The 16,093-nt window shown below is 56.2% G+C and overlaps 1 protein-coding gene across 8 annotated transcripts; it reads left to right on the top strand.

Moving 5' to 3' along the window:
- The first annotated feature begins 4,523 nt into the window (after positions 1-4,523).
- On the top strand, positions 4,524-15,850 carry RNF126 (ring finger protein 126). Of its 8 annotated transcripts, none has more exons than XM_036312643.1 (9): positions 4,773-5,045; positions 11,388-11,446; positions 11,757-11,859; positions 12,489-12,636; positions 13,711-13,779; positions 13,853-13,922; positions 14,504-14,638; positions 14,880-14,995; positions 15,083-15,850. In XM_036312643.1, the coding sequence occupies exons 1-9, from the start codon at positions 4,879-4,881 to the stop codon at positions 15,230-15,232; spliced, it is 1,017 nt and encodes a 338-aa protein (XP_036168536.1). In that variant the 5' UTR covers positions 4,773-4,878; the 3' UTR covers positions 15,233-15,850. The 8 variants fall into 8 exon arrangements, with proteins under 8 accessions (XP_036168541.1, XP_036168540.1, XP_036168536.1 ...); XM_036312642.1 differs by having other exon boundaries at positions 11,733-11,859; XM_036312644.1 differs by having other exon boundaries at positions 4,774-5,045; positions 11,796-11,859.
- Positions 15,851-16,093: the final 243 nt, after the last annotated feature.

Here is a 16,093-nt window from a genome sequence, read left to right as displayed (position 1 = left end):
GCAAGTGTTTTGGGGAGGGGAGGAGCTGGGGCTGCAGGGAGAGACCAGGGACACAAATGGTCCCAACATCACTGACTGCAATAATCATAGCATCAGACTTCCAAAGTGCCTACCGTGTGCCTATTCTTTGCCCCTCACACCCTGGGAGACTGTGCAACCCCTCCCAGACCTCTGCAGAGGTGTGCCCGGGCCACACCCACAATAACTTACTGTCTTAGGGGAATTCCCTCCTCTCTGCTCAGGTTCTGTGCCTTGGAATCTTGGGTGTCCCTCAGTTTATGATGGGTGTCCATCCATGTGGACCTGGGAAGTGAGTCCACAGGGGCCTTGGTGCAGCCAGATCCTCTTCCTGTTTTGGAACTGATCCCTTCTACCTTGGGGGCCTCCCAAATTGTTCAGGGCGCCCTCAAAGTGCTCATGGGTTCTGTGCAGCTCCTCTGTGTTGGTGCTTCTAAGAAATGATGAATGACCACCTCCTGGTGGCAGGGACTGTTGTAGGGTGCTGGGCTACCAGGGTGACCAAGGCAGGCCCAATCTTGTCTTCACTGAGCTCATGGTTTGTAGGGGCCATAGCCAATAAAACACAAAGACAAATAAATTGATATATAACTTCAAAGAGTGGTAAATGCTTTCAGGAAAAATTTAAAAATGGAGAAAAACTGGGTATCTCCCAGGGCCACATCTGCCTCATCACCCCCCATTCCTGCATCTGCCTCCTCTTCAGGTGTGGACATTGAGCGTCCCTGTGGCCACATAGCACAGCACCTGTCCTGCATGCTCAATACTTTCTGCCATCAGATGCCAAGTCCAGACCTCTTCCTCCACCTTAGCTGCCAGCCTGACCCATATCCTCTAGCCAGTGGCCAAGGGCTACGTTACTGCCCAGAGGCACTGAGGGAAGATGCCCATTTGTCTGGACTTGGCCTTGGCCTCCAACAGGCTGAGGAGATTCTCCCTTGGTTGGGGAATGGAGCAGGGATAAAACTCTGTGTTCTCACCAAGGATGTGTGGGGGCTGGACAGTGCGACCTTGGCCGAGACCTGATCTCAGACACTCTGGCCTGGGCTGTGCAAATCAAAAGGTCATTGTCAGCCCAGTGTGGATTCCAAACAGGCCAGCTGCCAGTGGCCTCTTGCTCCCTAGCCTGGTGTGTCTCCCCACCCCAGAGGCCATGTGCTGGGTGACCTCAAGCAAATCACTGGTCCTCTCTGGGGAGCCTCTGCCTTCCCATTAAAGTCTTTTCCATTTGTACTTTCTTCTCTACCCTGACCCAGCCTCAGCCTTACCTGCTACTCTCAGCTCAAACACCCACCATGACTCCCCATGGCCCTTGCTTACCATTCCAGGCTTCTCTCTCCCCCGACCCCACAGGAAAATTGGCAGTAATAATTGATTGTGATCAGAGCTGTGATGAACACCCCAAGGCCATACCTGTCCCAGCCTGGGAGAGACCAAGAAAGACTTTTCAGAGGAACAGGACATTTAAATTGAGACTTGGGAGTTGGACTGAACCATGGGGAAGAGGGGGTTGGGAACAAATGCACAGTAATGGGATGTTTATGCTCTAAGTAAGAGAAAGCCCAACTCAACCAGAGACATCTGATCCTAATCCCTGGACCCTGTAACCATGTCACCTTCGATGGCAGAGACACTTTGCATTTTAAGGACCTTCAGATGGGGAGACAATCCTGGATTCCCTGGTGAGCCCAGTGTCATCACAGGATCCTTAAAAGTTGAGACAAGCCCTAGCCCGTTTGGCTCAGTGGATAGAGCATTGGCCTGCGGACTGAAGGGTCCCAGGTTCGATTCTGGTCAAGGGCATGTACCTTGGTTGTGGGCACATCCCCGGTGGGAGGTGTGCAGGAGGCAGCTGATGGATGTTTCTCTCTCATCGATGTTTCTAACTTTCTATCCCTCTCCCTTCCTCTCTGTAAAAAATCAATAAAAATATATTTAAAAAAAAAAAAGTTGAGACAAAAAAAAAGTGAACACCTTTCCCTCTGTATTCAGAGAGATGCTACATAAGAAGGACATGACCTGCCCTAGCCTGTTTGGCTCAGTGGATAGAGCGTCAGCCTGTGGACTGAATGGTCCCAGGTTCGATTCTGGCCAAGGGCACATACCTGGGTTGTGGGCTCAATCCCCAGTAGGGGGCGTGTAGGAGGCAGCCGATCAATGATTCTCTCTCATCATTAATGTTTCTATCTCTCTCTCCCTCTTCCTTCCTCTCTGAAATCAATAAAGAAATATATATATATATTTTAAAAAAGGACATGACCTGCCATTGCTGGCTGTGAAGATAGAGGAAGGGGCCAAGAGCAAGGAATGTGGGCAAGTTCTAGAAGCTAAAAAGGGTTGGAAATAGATTCTTCCCTGGAGCCTATGGGAAGGAATGCAACTCTGCTGATACCTTGATTTTAGCTCTGCAAAAACCATGTTGAACTTCTGACCTCCAGAACTGGAAGAGAAAGACTTGTGGTTTTTTATGCCACCAAGTAAGTGGTGGTGATTTGTTACAGCAGCAATAGGCCAATACAGGTGGACCTTTGGGTTCAGTGTGTTGACACAATGATACAGTCCCTGCCAGGCTGGAAACAAACAAGGGAGTGAACAAGGTGTGAAGACAGGTGGCAATATGGAGACTCTGGGAACAGGAAGGTTGTGGAGTCTCTGAAGAGGTGACCCTGAGGCCTGGAGGTGTCTGTAGAAGCCCAGTCCAGACTGTGCCACCTTGGCCAGGCCCACAACCTTTTGGTGTACAGGACAATGCTCCAACCAACTGAGCCACCCAGCCAGGGCCTGAACTCGTAGTTTTAGAACATGGAAACCTGTGTTCTTGTTCCCACTGCATGGCCAGAGCTTTGATGGGTCTGGCACCCAGCAGGTACTCATTAATGTTTAGTTACTCAAGACTCTTGACCATGCACTGTATGTTGGGTGTTGGCCTCACATATTGGGAGACACCATTGCTAACTCCCGGGTTAGGGGATGGCTGTAGTGGAAGAGATCAGGGTGCTGAGCAGCAGGATGCATTGGGGGATGGGGCTCCCCCATGAAGGGGTGGGGACAATCTCCTGAGAAGCAGAAAAAGAGAAGGGACAGTGGAAAGGGCACTCCCAACAGAAGGCATGCCCATGCAAAGGCCTTGAGGTGAGAGCCAGCTGGGCGTACCCCAAAGGGGCCAATGAGGCTGAGCTGGAGAGGGGATGGGTGAGAGGCAGATGACCCCAGGGCAGGCAGCAGGGCCCACTGAAGACCAAGGAGGTGCTGTGGCTACCCACGTGTGTCCTAAGTCTCATCTAAGCTCTGGGAGGCAGTTTCTGCCACCTGCCCAGAGAGGTTAAGCAACTTGTCCAGGGTCACACAGCCAGTGTGGTTTGTGAGATTTGAACATGAGCCTACTGGCTCCAAGGCCTCTTGGGTGGTACTTCATACACTTCTGCAGAATTAAAGAATGAATGTCGGCGGGTGAAGTGAGCCAGTAGCTGGGCATGAGAGGTCTCTTGGGCAAAGGATCTACTCCTCCCTGGATCTGAGTTCCTGGATTCCCAGTGATGGGGCCAGTGCGCACTCTGGTGGTCAGAACAAGAATCGCCCCTGAGCCTTGCGGGAGACAAGACGCTGGCAGACAAATCCCTCTCCTTAGCCTCTTGACATTCAAGACCTTTTTAAAAATATATATATATATTTTATTGATTTTTTACAGAGAGGAAGGGAGAGATATAGAGAGTCAGAAACATCGATGAGAGAGAAACATCAATCAGCTGACTCCTGCACACTTCCCACTGGGGATGTGCCCGCAACCAAGGTACATGCCCTTGACCAGAATCGAACCTGGGACCTCTCAGTCCGCAGGCCATCGTTCCATCTACTGAGCCAAATCGGTCAGGGCCACTCAAGACCGTTTACACATGAGCGGCACTTTTTATTTCCTCAACACCCTGGCTAATGCCCTCTCCCCTCGGAAGCTCTGACAGTGTCCCCAGGAAGAGCCAGGGCCACCTTAGGGTTCCATCCTCTGGCTCAACCTTAAGCAACTAGCGGTGTCTGAACCCATCTGTGTTTGCTCCAGCCAGAGAGTAGTATTTCAGACCACCCTTTTCACTGTCGTTTCCCATGCTGTGTCCTTGCAGCCAGGTGCTCAATGGATATTTGTTGAGTAGAGAAAGAAAGAAATGCATGATTGGGCCGGGACCTCCTTTGATCCAGGAATGGGTCTCTTGTCTTTATTCATTCAACAGTTGTTTAGGGAATGCCCGTGTGCCAGGCACTGTTATGAGTCTACTCTAGCCGGAAACAAAATACAAACATCTCATCTGCTGTGGAGCTGACCCAACAGTTTATTAGGTGAAAATAGTGCTAGTGAGGAGGGCATCTCAATAGATTAGACATTTTGAAAGAATTGAAAGACATGAGGAAGAACGCCCCCGTGTCTAGGAGAACGGTGCACCCAGCAGAAGCACAGCCAGTGCAAGGGCCCGGAGGTGAGAGAGCGCCTGTTGCGTTCCAGGAGCAATCAGGACGGTGAGGGGAGATAGCGGGACTTGAGGTCGGAACAATCGTGAGGGGCAGTGGGGAGCTTTTGCAGGTTAGGTCTGGAGAAGAAGCTCGACCTCGCCCCGTTCAGGCCCGCCCCTCTGTCCAACGCCGAGCTCGGGAGGCTCCTGCACCTAGTTTGCCCCTCGGCGGCCACCGTCGACCGGGCCACCGCCCGCTGTGCGCGCCGCCAGACCGGCTCCCGCGCTCTCCACTCCGCCCCGTGCGCCGTGCGTGCCGTGCGTGAGCGTGCGCGGGCTCGTCGGCCGGCGAAAGAGCAGCAAACGGCCGGCGGCGGACGCCGCGCGGTGGGCGGGCGGCGCGGAGGAGGCGGCGGCGGCCATGGCTGAGGCGTCGCCGCAGCCCGGACGGTACTTTTGCCACTGCTGCTCGGTCGAGATCGTGCCGCGTCTGCCGGTGAGCCCCGAGCCGGGCGTTGGGCGGCGGGCTCTCTCCTGCGTCCTGCGGCGAGCTGGCCCAGACGAGGAAACTGAGCCCCGGCGGCGGCGGTATGGGCCCTGCGGGGGTTTCCGAGGCGGGGCCTGTCCCCGGTGGCGCCGCGGGGCCGGTGATCCCGATCCGCGGCCTCCCGCCCCGGGAGGCCGCTGGGTCCCCGACGGGGAAACGGAGGTTCGTAGAGGCCGCGTGACCTGCTCCGGCGCGCCGCCCAGGAGGAAGCGGGGCCTCGGAGGAAAGGTGACCGGGGGCCGTTCCCGGAGCGCGTCGGCGGCGCCGCGCCTCGCCGTGGGCCGCCGGGTGGAAGCCCCCCACCTGCGCTCCGCCGTCGGGACGAGCGGCTGTGGCCCCGCGCCGGTCTGACAGCTGGCCCGCGCCCGCGATCCTGCGCTCCCTTGGGGCTTGAGGCCACCCAGCGTCTGGCTCTTTGAGGCCGGATTTCCCAAGGTGGCCTGGTCGCGCCGTGTGGTCCAGGAGGGGGCTGCTGGATACAGACAGTTTTCCAGGCCCCTCAGCCCGGAGATTCTGAGTCAGTAGGTTCCCCTGCTCTTGGCTGACCCGGTCCCATTTCACAGGTGGAAAAACAGGCCCTCGGCGGCCCATGCCGGCCACGGACCTGACATTCGCTGCTGGGCCAGTTCCCCGGGAGCGGGCGTGGGATCTGGAAGTGGCCAGGGTTTACCGAGCATCTACAGGGTGCGCTCCTTGGGCTCCATCTCCCCACCGTCACCTGGCTGGTGGGTGGAAGAGCCTGTTTTGATTTCAAAGCCACACTTAGTCCTTCCTTTCCAGCTCCTGGGAGGGGGCCAGGAAGAGCCAGGAGAAGGAGTCTGTTCAGATGATCCCAGCCAGAGAAGACGAGGAACTGGAGCCGGGGTTTGGAGAGTGGTGCCTAGGGTCCAGGAGGAGAGAGGGAGTAGGAGTGGTGTGGCTTCCAGAAGCAAGGGCCTTCCTCCCCTTCCTAGGGAAAGGGGAAAATAGAATGAAACTGAAACCTCGGGTGGGTGAGCACAGACTTGGGGAGTCTTGCTTCTGTCTCTTCTGGCCTCCTGCGCCCCAGCTCTTGGTTCTTTCCTTCTCCACTGTGGCAGGAAGGGGCTGGCCGCTTGACAGCCCACCGACCTGGATGGGTTGGATGCAGTCCCTCACAGTTGGTGTGAGCCCCAGGGTAGGCCCTGGGTGGAGGTTGAGGCTGAGGCTGCAGCTGGGCATCTCTGCACAGTTAGCTGTCCTCGGTTTTCCCATCCTGGGGCCAGCACAGGGCCTGGGTCCTGGCCTGGCCTGGCCACTTCCTGGCTATATGGCCTTGGACCAGGCAGACTCTGACCTCTTCTGGGCTGGTGAGGACCTTCCTAGTCACAGAACCCAGTGGTGTCAAGATAGCCATCACCTTTGCCCTCAGGGTTTATAAACTGGTTGGTCGGGGAGCCAACCTTGAACACTGATTGTCAAGTATTTAGTCAGGAATGTTGGTAAATATCCTAAGAGCAAGTATGGCGGGGAGGGGGTACCTGGGTGGGTGGGGGGGTGCTTGGTGTGGGATGCAATGAGGCTCAGTAGACAGGGGGGTGTTTATCACTAAGGGGAACACCTGGTGTTCTTAGGGAGGGAAAGTTGGTTCTTGGTAACAGCAGAAGGTCCCAGCCAGCACTCGCCCTCAGAAACGGGGACTTCTGTTTGTGGGAAACTAGCCCCACTGTGTCTGCTGTAAGACACTTGGGCTGGTTTTTATGCAGCTCCTACTGCAGTAGTGACAGGAAATGGCTGTTGTCACAGTAGCTCTTTCTCAGGTACCCTGGACTCATGGGCTTCTCTCTATCAGCTGGGCTCGAATCTAGGATCCTGCTGAGGCTGCACCAGCTGCACCTCTTCTCCGCTGTGTGTGGGTGAGGTGTTCAACCTCCCTGGGCCTCAGGTCTCCTCGCTGTCTGATGGGTTTGATGAGATAATCCACACTCGCTCGATGAGGTCCACTGGGAGTATCTTTGTACAAAGGAGCCCAGCACCTGACTCCCAGACGCAAAGGGAAAGGTGGGTCGCCTAGCTGGAGTGTGGCATGTGAGAGCAGGAACCAGACAGGCCAGCCGGCTTGGAGGCCGTGAGGCTGATGCACAGGCCCAGACTCGATCCTTACGTGGAAATGAGTGCTGGGGACGTGGTGCATGTGCATGACTGCAGGGGCCTGGATGTGGACCTGCTGCGCCTGACATCCTTGGGGCTTGTGCAGAGGTCAGTTCTTCAGTGCAGGTTCTTGCACACCAGTTGTGTCCGTGGGAGATGGGAGTCTCAGTCCCTATGATGGTGTCAAAAGCAGCCTGGGAAGATTTAGGAGGGTTGGGTTAGGTAGGTGCCCCTGAATTAAACCATCTGCTGAGGTCTGTGTGTCTGTGATGGGTGTGTGGCTGGCGTGAAGTGGGCCTTAGATGATGCCAGGTCCTGGTAGGGCTCACGGAGACAGATGGGGCATGACTGGGGTGTGAGGGACAGGGATGGGATTGGGACAGTTCTCCCAGTGACATTGAGGCGGTTTACATGGGGTGGAAGGAGCAGCAAGTGCACCCAGGGGTTTGGGCTGTAGAGGTCTCATTTTGTCTGTGTTTGGGTCTGAGCCCATGTACCCCTGCTACACCCCTGCACCAGCCCTCTTGGGTCTGTGCTGCACCTGGAGCTCTGCTGATTCCCGAGGGACCCTGGGAGGCCTGGGCCACTAAGCCACTGTCACTGTAGTGGGCAATCATATGAGACAGGCATCTCTCCAGCTCTTGCCTCAGTTTCCCCAACTTCACTGTGGGCCCTCTGCTTATGTGTGATGTGAAGAAGTCTTGGACAAAGGATGGTGCCTATCCTGAGGGCTGGTCCAGGGGACATGGGTCCCCATGTTAAAGCCCACGTGTCCTTCCGGTCACCAACGAGGGGCCAAATACCGTAGTACCTTCTGACCATGTCCTAGGGGCCCAGTGTATGGAGTGAGTGCTCAGTGCATTTAGCATCTGTGTGTCATCCTTGGTGCGCTGGCCACTGCTGTTGCTATGGTGATGATGCTGGGGTGGTCCCCTGTTACCCTTCCTCTGAGGGGAAAAGTAACTAATTCATGACAAGTCATTGGCTAAGGATAGGTGCTCACAAGTTAGTTCCCGCAAGCGGACTGTTGTCCCCATCTAGAAGAGGAGCACTTGCCACCTTGGCCCTGTCACTGGAGATAAGTTCTGCCCTGTGGGAGAGATAGATTCCATCTCACAGTCCCCTTGCTGGGATGTGGGTTTCTACCATTGGCCACTCTGATTTAATAAAAACCTCTGGGATATGCTCTCTGAGGAGGAGAGCATGGGAGACTCCTGGTTCTGGCTCCTTCCCACTGCCTGCAAGCAGGCTAGAGCCCTGCCTCAAGACCGGGGCAGCCTATGGCTCAGAAGGGCCGCTCTGGACTCTGGACAGAGGCAGGGCCTGACCATGACCCAATGTCAAACCACAGCCCTTGGGTCCTCAGCTGCTGGATTTCAGAGCCCTGGGGTTGAGGCCATCCTCCGTTTACAGGTGAGGAGACCGAGGATTGCAGCCGGGAGGTGACGTTTGAGCAGAGACCCAGCTTCCGTGAGGGGGCCAGCCAGGTAGATATATGGGAAAGAGTGCTCCTCCAGAGGGGATGGTGTGTAGGACTTGAGATGGGCAGGACCAGCGTGAGGCTGCCAGGGTGAGAGGGCAAGGGGGAGGGCAGAGGTAGCCTGGACTTGGGTCTGGAGGGGGCGGAGCTGTGGGAGTGGCCTGGCCAGATGGTTCTGGACCTAACCATGTGCTGACTGTGCGTAGTGCTGAGATGGGGCTCCATGGTGACCTGCACAGAGTGGTTGGTTCAGGGGGGTGCTGGGACCTTGGAGGACAAGGACAATGGGACAGGCTAAGAGAAGTGAGCGCCCAGGAGCTGCAATGAGCCTTAAAAGTGGGAAAATAGGTTGCCCATTTCCCGCAGGTCAACCTGATGTTCGTTCTGAGGCCACATGGCACATCTACAAGTCTGGGGTGAGGACTGTACTAGGATTGGGACCTTCCTGTGAACCTGGAGCTGAGGGGTTCCCTGGGCAGACTCCTGGTGATGGGCAGGTTTGTCTGACCTTGCCATGTTCGTGGGGTGTCTGGTTCCCTGCATCCTAACTGTGGCCAATGCAGACCCCCCTGCAGCCACATTTCCCCGTGGGCCTGTTCACCAAGCCTCCTGTAGCTCATGTGAAACCTTGAAGCAAACAGCAGGCTGAGGGCTGGCAGGTGGGTGCTAGGAGGAGCACCTGAGTGTCACTCCACTGGCTGGGAACCCCGTGTTGGGGTGTGATTGTGGTGGTCACTCGCTGCCCTCACACCCCTTCTCAGGAGGGCAGAGGGCTGCTCTCCTCGCCATTTCTTATAGCAATTTACTGAGATGTGACTCATTTAGAATGTACACTTCAGTGTGGTTAGTATACCCGGAGTCCTGCACCAAACCCCTCCATCCAATTTCTGAATATTCCATCGCCCCAAAAGAAACCTGTCCTCATCAACAGTCACCTCATCTCCCTCCCCTGACAACCACCAACCCACTTCCTGTCCCTGTGGATTTGCCTGTTTTGGAGAGAGCGCATAGATGGAATCATGCTCTGTGTGTAGCCTTTTGTAGCTTCTCCCACTGAGCTTCCTGTGTTCAGGGTCCCATTTGTGTTATAGCGAGTGTCAGTGCATCGCTCCTTTTCATGGCTGAGTCATGTTCCAGGACGAGGATGACCACATTCAAGCGTTGATGGACACTTGGGTTGTTGTGGCCCACATTGTGACTCGAGACATGGACATGGTTGGATAGGATTCTTTGTAGGTGTGTTTTTATTTCTCTGGTTGGACACCTAGCAGTGGCATTTCAAGGTCATGTGCTAACTGACCTTCAGAGGAACTGCTCACTGTGTTATAGAGAGACTGCCCGTTGCACATCCCAATAGCATGTTAGAGGTTCTGATTCCTCCATGTCCTCGCCAGCACTTGTCACTGTCGTCTGTTTGAGTGTAGTCCTCCCATGGGTGTGCAGTTTGTCTCACTGGTTGTGACCTGCATTTCCCTGTTACTGTGGTGTCAAGCCTCTTTTTATGGGAAATGGCCATTTGTGTATCTGAAGAAATGATCCTTTGGTCATTTTTTAACTGGGTTGTTTGTCTTTTTAATGTTGAATTATAAGGAATCTTTATATATTTTGGATACAAGGCCCAATGACCTGTGCAGCTCCCACCTGCCCTCCCCACTTGGCTCTGGCAGCTTTGCTTTTGGCAGCCAGGCAGGTGAGAGGGACCAGGTGTGCGCTGTGGAGTGCCCGCTGCCCAGATGAAGGTGTCCGGCAACCCACCATGGGGCTACTCCTACAGAAGGCAGTGTCCCATGGGACGGTAAACAGCCTCACCTTCTCTCACAGCACATGGGCCGTGCTTCTGAAATGTCACCTTGGGCAGAAGCAGGTCTTGCACACGTCTTGTGTCCTGTCTGTGGCTTTAGGGACACCTGTGATAACCCTGAAATCTGCACACACGCAACAGGCACGATGTAGGCTGGGCTTGCTTGAGGGACATCAGCATGGTTTCCGGGCTCATACACATTGTGCTTGAGGCTGGTCCTTGCTCTCCCCTCAGGACATCACAGTCTCTGCCACCTGGCTGCGGGAGGGAGGGATGCAGGGGGCGTGGCCAGTGTGATGGGGTCACATTCCAGCTTAGGGTCACAGATCCTCTGCCAGGGCTGCCAGTATGTTCCAGAAATGCCATTGTGGGGCATCCACAGGCCGGTCCCTCTGCTGTCAGTGGCCACTTTTCCTGGGAGCTGACCTCCTCTGAGGCCCACATAGCCCTGGAGTCCCATACACAGTCCCTTGTGCAGCCATCTAGGAGTATAGGGTCAGGCGCCTGCCCAGGACCACATCTCCTTTATGTGCGTTTAGGAGGGTCACTCGAACATTCTCTTGAACAGCTTTACTGGACCCGCATTAGCTGGCCCGTGGTTGCTACAGGCCTTGTCAGAGCCTTCATCAGCTAATATGCTGAGTGGACACACTGAAACTCTGTGACTGGGATGTGGGTGGGTGGGGAGATCACCTGCAGAGGAGCAGGTCAAGATACAGAGGTTGTAGCTCTGGTTGATGTGTGCCCTGAGCTGTCCATACCCACCACCTGGATCTCTGCTGGGTCTGACCCTGGACTGCAACAGTTTCACAGATGGGTTTCTTGAGATGACACCCATCCTGGGCCTCACTCCTATCCTCTTCTTGCTGGGGCCTGAGACCAGGGCCCAAGGTGTGTCCTGCCCCGGGCAGGGATGTCCAGTGAGCCCACAGAGGCAGATGACATGGGGGCCAGGATCCTGAGATTACACTCACCTGCTCTCTCCTCCCACAGGATTACATCTGCCCACGATGTGAGTCTGGTTTCATCGAGGAGCTTCCGGAAGAAACCAGGTAATGCAGCCCCTTGGTCACAGAGGTCTCGGGCCCAGGTGCATGCTGGTAGGATCCAGGCTTCTGGGGTGAGAGGGCAGAGCTGTGCCAAGGGGACACAGTGCTGGTTCAGAGCCATTTTGGTGGACAGAGCCTGGGAGGGTGATGGTGGGCAGGGGGTGGGCTTGGGGCAGTGCCCTGAAGTCCCTGGGCAGCCAGAGATTAAGATGGTCTTCACTCTCCTGACTTGGGATGAGGGCAGGGGCTGCTGAGGGTGGAGAGTGACCCTGAGGCCCATGGGGGTCAGGCGGGGGTCCTGCCTCTTCTCCAGCGGGTCGCCCCACTGCTGACTTGCACCGTGTCCACCCAGGAGTACAGAGAACGGTTCCGCTCCCTCCACAGCCCCCACAGACCAAAGCAGGCAGCCATTTGAGGTGAGTTGACTGGCCTCCCCTGACAACGGATCATGCCCTGCATGGCTGAGGAAACAGACTCAGCCCCTCGTCCTGCAGGTGGTTGCTCACCCTGCTCCCCAACAGGCAGGGTTGTCCTTCTCCCTGACTCCCGGGGCCTTTTTTTTTTTTAACTTAAAAAATAATTTTTTAAAATTGACTTGAGAGAGAGAAGAAGGGGGATGGATAGAAAGAGAAGCATCAACTTGTTTTTCCTCTTAGTTATGCATTTATTGGTTGATAGTTGTATGTGCTATGACCATGGATCAAACCTGAAACCTTGGTGTATCAGGATGATACTCTAACCAACTGAGTATCTGGCCAGAGCCCTGGGACCTCTTGAACTCCCCATCCTTGGCCCCTCCTCCGAGAGCCTCCTGCATCCTGCATGTGCCCCAAGATTCCTCTGGCGTCTTCCTGTCCCCTTGAAGCCCTGAGCCGAGAACAGTAGCCACAGTGGGGAGGAACTATGCGCCCATGCAAGGGGCCCACGGTCACGGCCTTCCTCCCGCAGAATGTGGACCAACACCTCTTCACGCTGCCGCAGGGCTACGGGCAGTTTGCTTTCGGCATCTTTGACGACAGCTTTGAGATCCCCACGTTCCCCCCAGGGGCGCTGGCCGACAATGGCAGGGACCCCGAGAGCCGGCGGGAGAGAGAGCAGCAGTCCCGGCACCGGTATGGCGCCCGGCAGCCCCGAGCCCGCCTCACTGCAAGGAGGGCCACCGGCCGGCACGAAGGCGTCCCCACGTTGGAAGGGTGAGGGGGCTGTGGGGGCAGGTGGGTGGGTTGCTCTTGGGGGCTTCCAGCCTGCCCACCCCGCTCAGACCATCTGCCCGTCCAGAAGATGGTGTGGATGTTGCCTCTGGGCAGGGCAGTTCTCCCATGAGTTCTGGCAGAGCCACCCAAGCCCACCATGCAAAATGGGGTGGTGCAGGTAGGGGTCGGGCCCTCGCTAGGGGACTGGGGGGGCTGAAGTGTGGCTCAAGGACCTGGACAGGACTGGGAGAACCTTGTGTCCACTGAGTGTCCCCATTGTCCTCTGAGCAGGGCTTCATTGGGTGTGGCTGATTCACCTTCAGGTCTTTGTCCCAGAGCAGCATCGAGCTGGTAGTTCCTGATATCCCTGCCCTGTAACAGGGCCCCTTGCCCCCTTCTCTGTGCAGGTACCCAAACGGCTTTTTGGCTTGATGACTGCACAGGAAGGGGAAAGGCACTCAGAAGGACTGAGAATAAAAACATTGTTCCTTGCAGGCCCCATCTCTCCAGAGGAGGCGAGGCTAGGCTTCTCACACATCTCTGAGATAGACTTGATTGTACATGAAGCCCCGTGTCACTTAAAATGGGTTTAACCCTACATAGAGCCCATCCGTTTCCCTCACTGAGCTGGAGGCATTTCTAGCTCGGCCCAGCCAGTCCCTGATGCCCCTGCTGTCTCATGTCTGAGCAGCACCCACACCCCACAGACCTTGAGCTCTGGAGACAGGATCTGGACTGGATGTTTTGGGCCTGCTGCACACAGCAGGGTTGACCCCATGGCTCTCATGACCTCCAGGGTGTTCCCCCAGGTTGTGTAATGGGGGTTGGATGTGGTGTCACAGCCATAGGTGCCATCCGGGCCTTGGGAAAACCTGGCCTGGAACTCGGTGAGGGAGATGCTTCTCTGGGTCCCTCTCATGTTTCATTCTTCCTCATCAGAAATCTTACTGGTTGAAAGCACAACCTTTCAATGTTGTGGATTTAGAAGCTGGGCTCCAGGGTTCTGTGTCCTCCCCAAGGGGGCCCTGACCCTGGGAAGGCACTGACCACAGGCCTGGCCTTGCTCTGTTCCAGGATCATCCAGCAGCTGGTCAATGGCATCATCACTCCAGCCACAATCCCCAACCTGGGCCTGGGCCCCTGGTGAGTAGGTGGGCGGGTCCCCTAAATGCCCCCCAGCCCCTCTGCCACTTGAACCCCACACGTCTCTGCCCAGGGGTGTCCTGCACTCAAACCCGATGGACTACGCCTGGGGGGCCAACGGGCTGGATGCGATCATCACGCAGGTACAGGGTGGGCCTCCCCAGGTGGCACTAGGGTCATCACCATCGTTTCAACAGGCCCATTCCCCCCAGCCCCCAGCACTGAGAGGGTGAGAGGATTGTAGGAGTGTTCTGGTGGATTACATCCCTGGCGCGGACGCTCAGTTTCTGAGCGCCCAGAACTTCCCTCCTGAGGCTAGGGCACACCAGCCAAAATGCTCCTCCTGGCCTGGCACCACTGTAGAGCAGGAAACCGCGTGCCAAGGATGGGTGTTCACCATGACCTCTGTGGCACTTGTGAGGCAGGAACATTGCCACTCTCAGGGCTGCTCACCAGTGCCCCCTTTGAGTATTTTGTCTCTGACGGGATCTGGCCCTCTGGTTCTAGCTGATGCCTCACAGGACACAGGACCACATGAGCCCCAGGGCCCTGTCTTCCTGCTCTGGCTGTGAGGTGACACTAACTAGATGAGCAGAAGAGTGGGCAGGAGCCGGTGGCTGGGCCTCATGGGGTGACTGACCTCTAACCCCTAAATGGAGGGTCTGGGGGACCAGGACAAAAGTGGCCTCAGTGCTTTTGCAGGTAACCTAGCCTTGCATTTCAGAGTCGGGCAGGGCTCCTGCACTCTGGCCTCTTGTCTTTCAGCTCCTCAATCAGTTTGAAAACACAGGCCCCCCACCCGCAGACAAAGAGAAAATCCAGGCCCTCCCCACCGTCACTGTCACCGAGGAACACGTAGGTACGTGGCCCTCAGTCACCCAGCTTCTTTTGTTTTCAAGGTATTTTCCCTAGGACTTCTATGTGAGACCAAAGGTCGGTTTGAAGGGGAGGCTTTATCAGTGTCTTCTCTGTTCCCCTGGGACACAGGACTCAGGACATAGCCTCTTTCCCTCCCCTGGGTCCAAGGTGGCTCTGGATGGGCAGTCTCCCCAATGGGACACCTTTGATTGGATGTGTCACGGGATCCCCGCTCCCCGCAGGCTCTGGGCTGGAGTGCCCTGTGTGCAAAGACGACTACGAGCTGGGTGAGCGTGTGCGGCAGCTGCCCTGCAACCACCTCTTCCATGACGGCTGCATTGTGCCCTGGCTGGAGCAGGTGAGCAGGTGGGTGGCCATGGCCACAGGCCCTCTCCACCCCTGCCCCCTGCCAGCCTCTGAATTGCTTCCCTCTCTCCCCACAAAGCATGACAGCTGCCCTGTCTGCCGAAAAAGCCTCACAGGACAGAACACGGCCACCAACCCCCCAGTCATGACCCCCGTGAACTTCTCATCATCATCATCGTCCTCCTCCTCCAGCTCGCCCAGCAATGAGAACCCAGCAAGCAACTCCTGAGTCCCCCCACCAGTCCCCAGAGTAAGCACAGGACCCCGGCCAGCACCAGGCCCTGTGGGCAGGGGGGACATGGACATCCCAGAGCCCAGGAGGTGCCCCCCACCTGCCTCAGCTCTCACACCACCATGGCTCCCATGGACTCCGGTGCCAGCTGTGCCCCCAGCTGTGGGCAGAGGCTCGGAGGACCCACTGCCTCCAGGCTGTGGAGGAAGCCCGGCCCTCCCCCAGGGATGTCCCTTGAGGGGCTGGGCACAGAGGGACGCAGGGCATATGTCGCCCTCAGGCGTCCCCAATATCCCCTGTCCCATTTGTCTCTAACCTCACCCTCTACATGTTCAACAGTGGAAAGGTTTTTATAATTTTAAATTATTACTGCTTTGAAATAAATGGACGTTAGCTCACATGCGGCCCTGCATGATCTGTGGAAAGATGGGGTAGAGCCACTCAGCTGGGGTCTTGGCCCCACCAGACAGGCCAACAGTCCCCACCTTGAGTGCAGGGGGCTCGGGACCACAAGAATGACCAGCAAAACAGAACTAAACTGCTCTGACAGATGTTTTTTAAAGGAAAAAATATGTGTATCTTGGAAGTTATTTAAAAATACACCTACTTAAAGAAGCAGGTGGTTGGCGTTTTCCTTCTGCGCCGGACCCTGGGTTGTGCCTCTTGGGCACCAGCCAACACCGCTGTCCCAAACCAGAACCCTGGAAGTGGACTGGTGACGTTCGACCAGCAGGTGCAGAGGGTCACTGCGTTGGAAACATGAAACAGGAAACCCCAATGTGCTGAGCTGTCAGGCGGGCCTCCCCAGCCCGTGCTTACTGCAGCCGATGGTGTTCATGTACGAAGGCTGTTCTGGAG

The sequence above is a fragment of the Myotis myotis genome, unplaced genomic scaffold (genome assembly GCF_014108235.1).
Source record: "Myotis myotis isolate mMyoMyo1 unplaced genomic scaffold, mMyoMyo1.p scaffold_m19_p_6, whole genome shotgun sequence".
NCBI lineage: Eukaryota > Metazoa > Chordata > Mammalia > Chiroptera > Vespertilionidae > Myotis > Myotis myotis.
This window is presented reverse-complemented; position numbering and strand designations above follow the sequence as displayed.

Coding starts and splice junctions, on each gene's coding strand:
- RNF126 (XM_036312642.1), top strand. CDS start 4,879: ATGGCTGAGGCGTCGCCGCAGCCCGGACGGTACTTTTGCCACTGCTGC. Junction 5,046..11,387: donor ACTGAGCCCCGGCGGCGGCG/GTATGGGCCCTG, acceptor CTCCTCCCACAG/GATTACATCTGCCCACGATG. Junction 14,996..15,082: donor TTGTGCCCTGGCTGGAGCAG/GTGAGCAGGTGG, acceptor CTCCCCACAAAG/CATGACAGCTGCCCTGTCTG.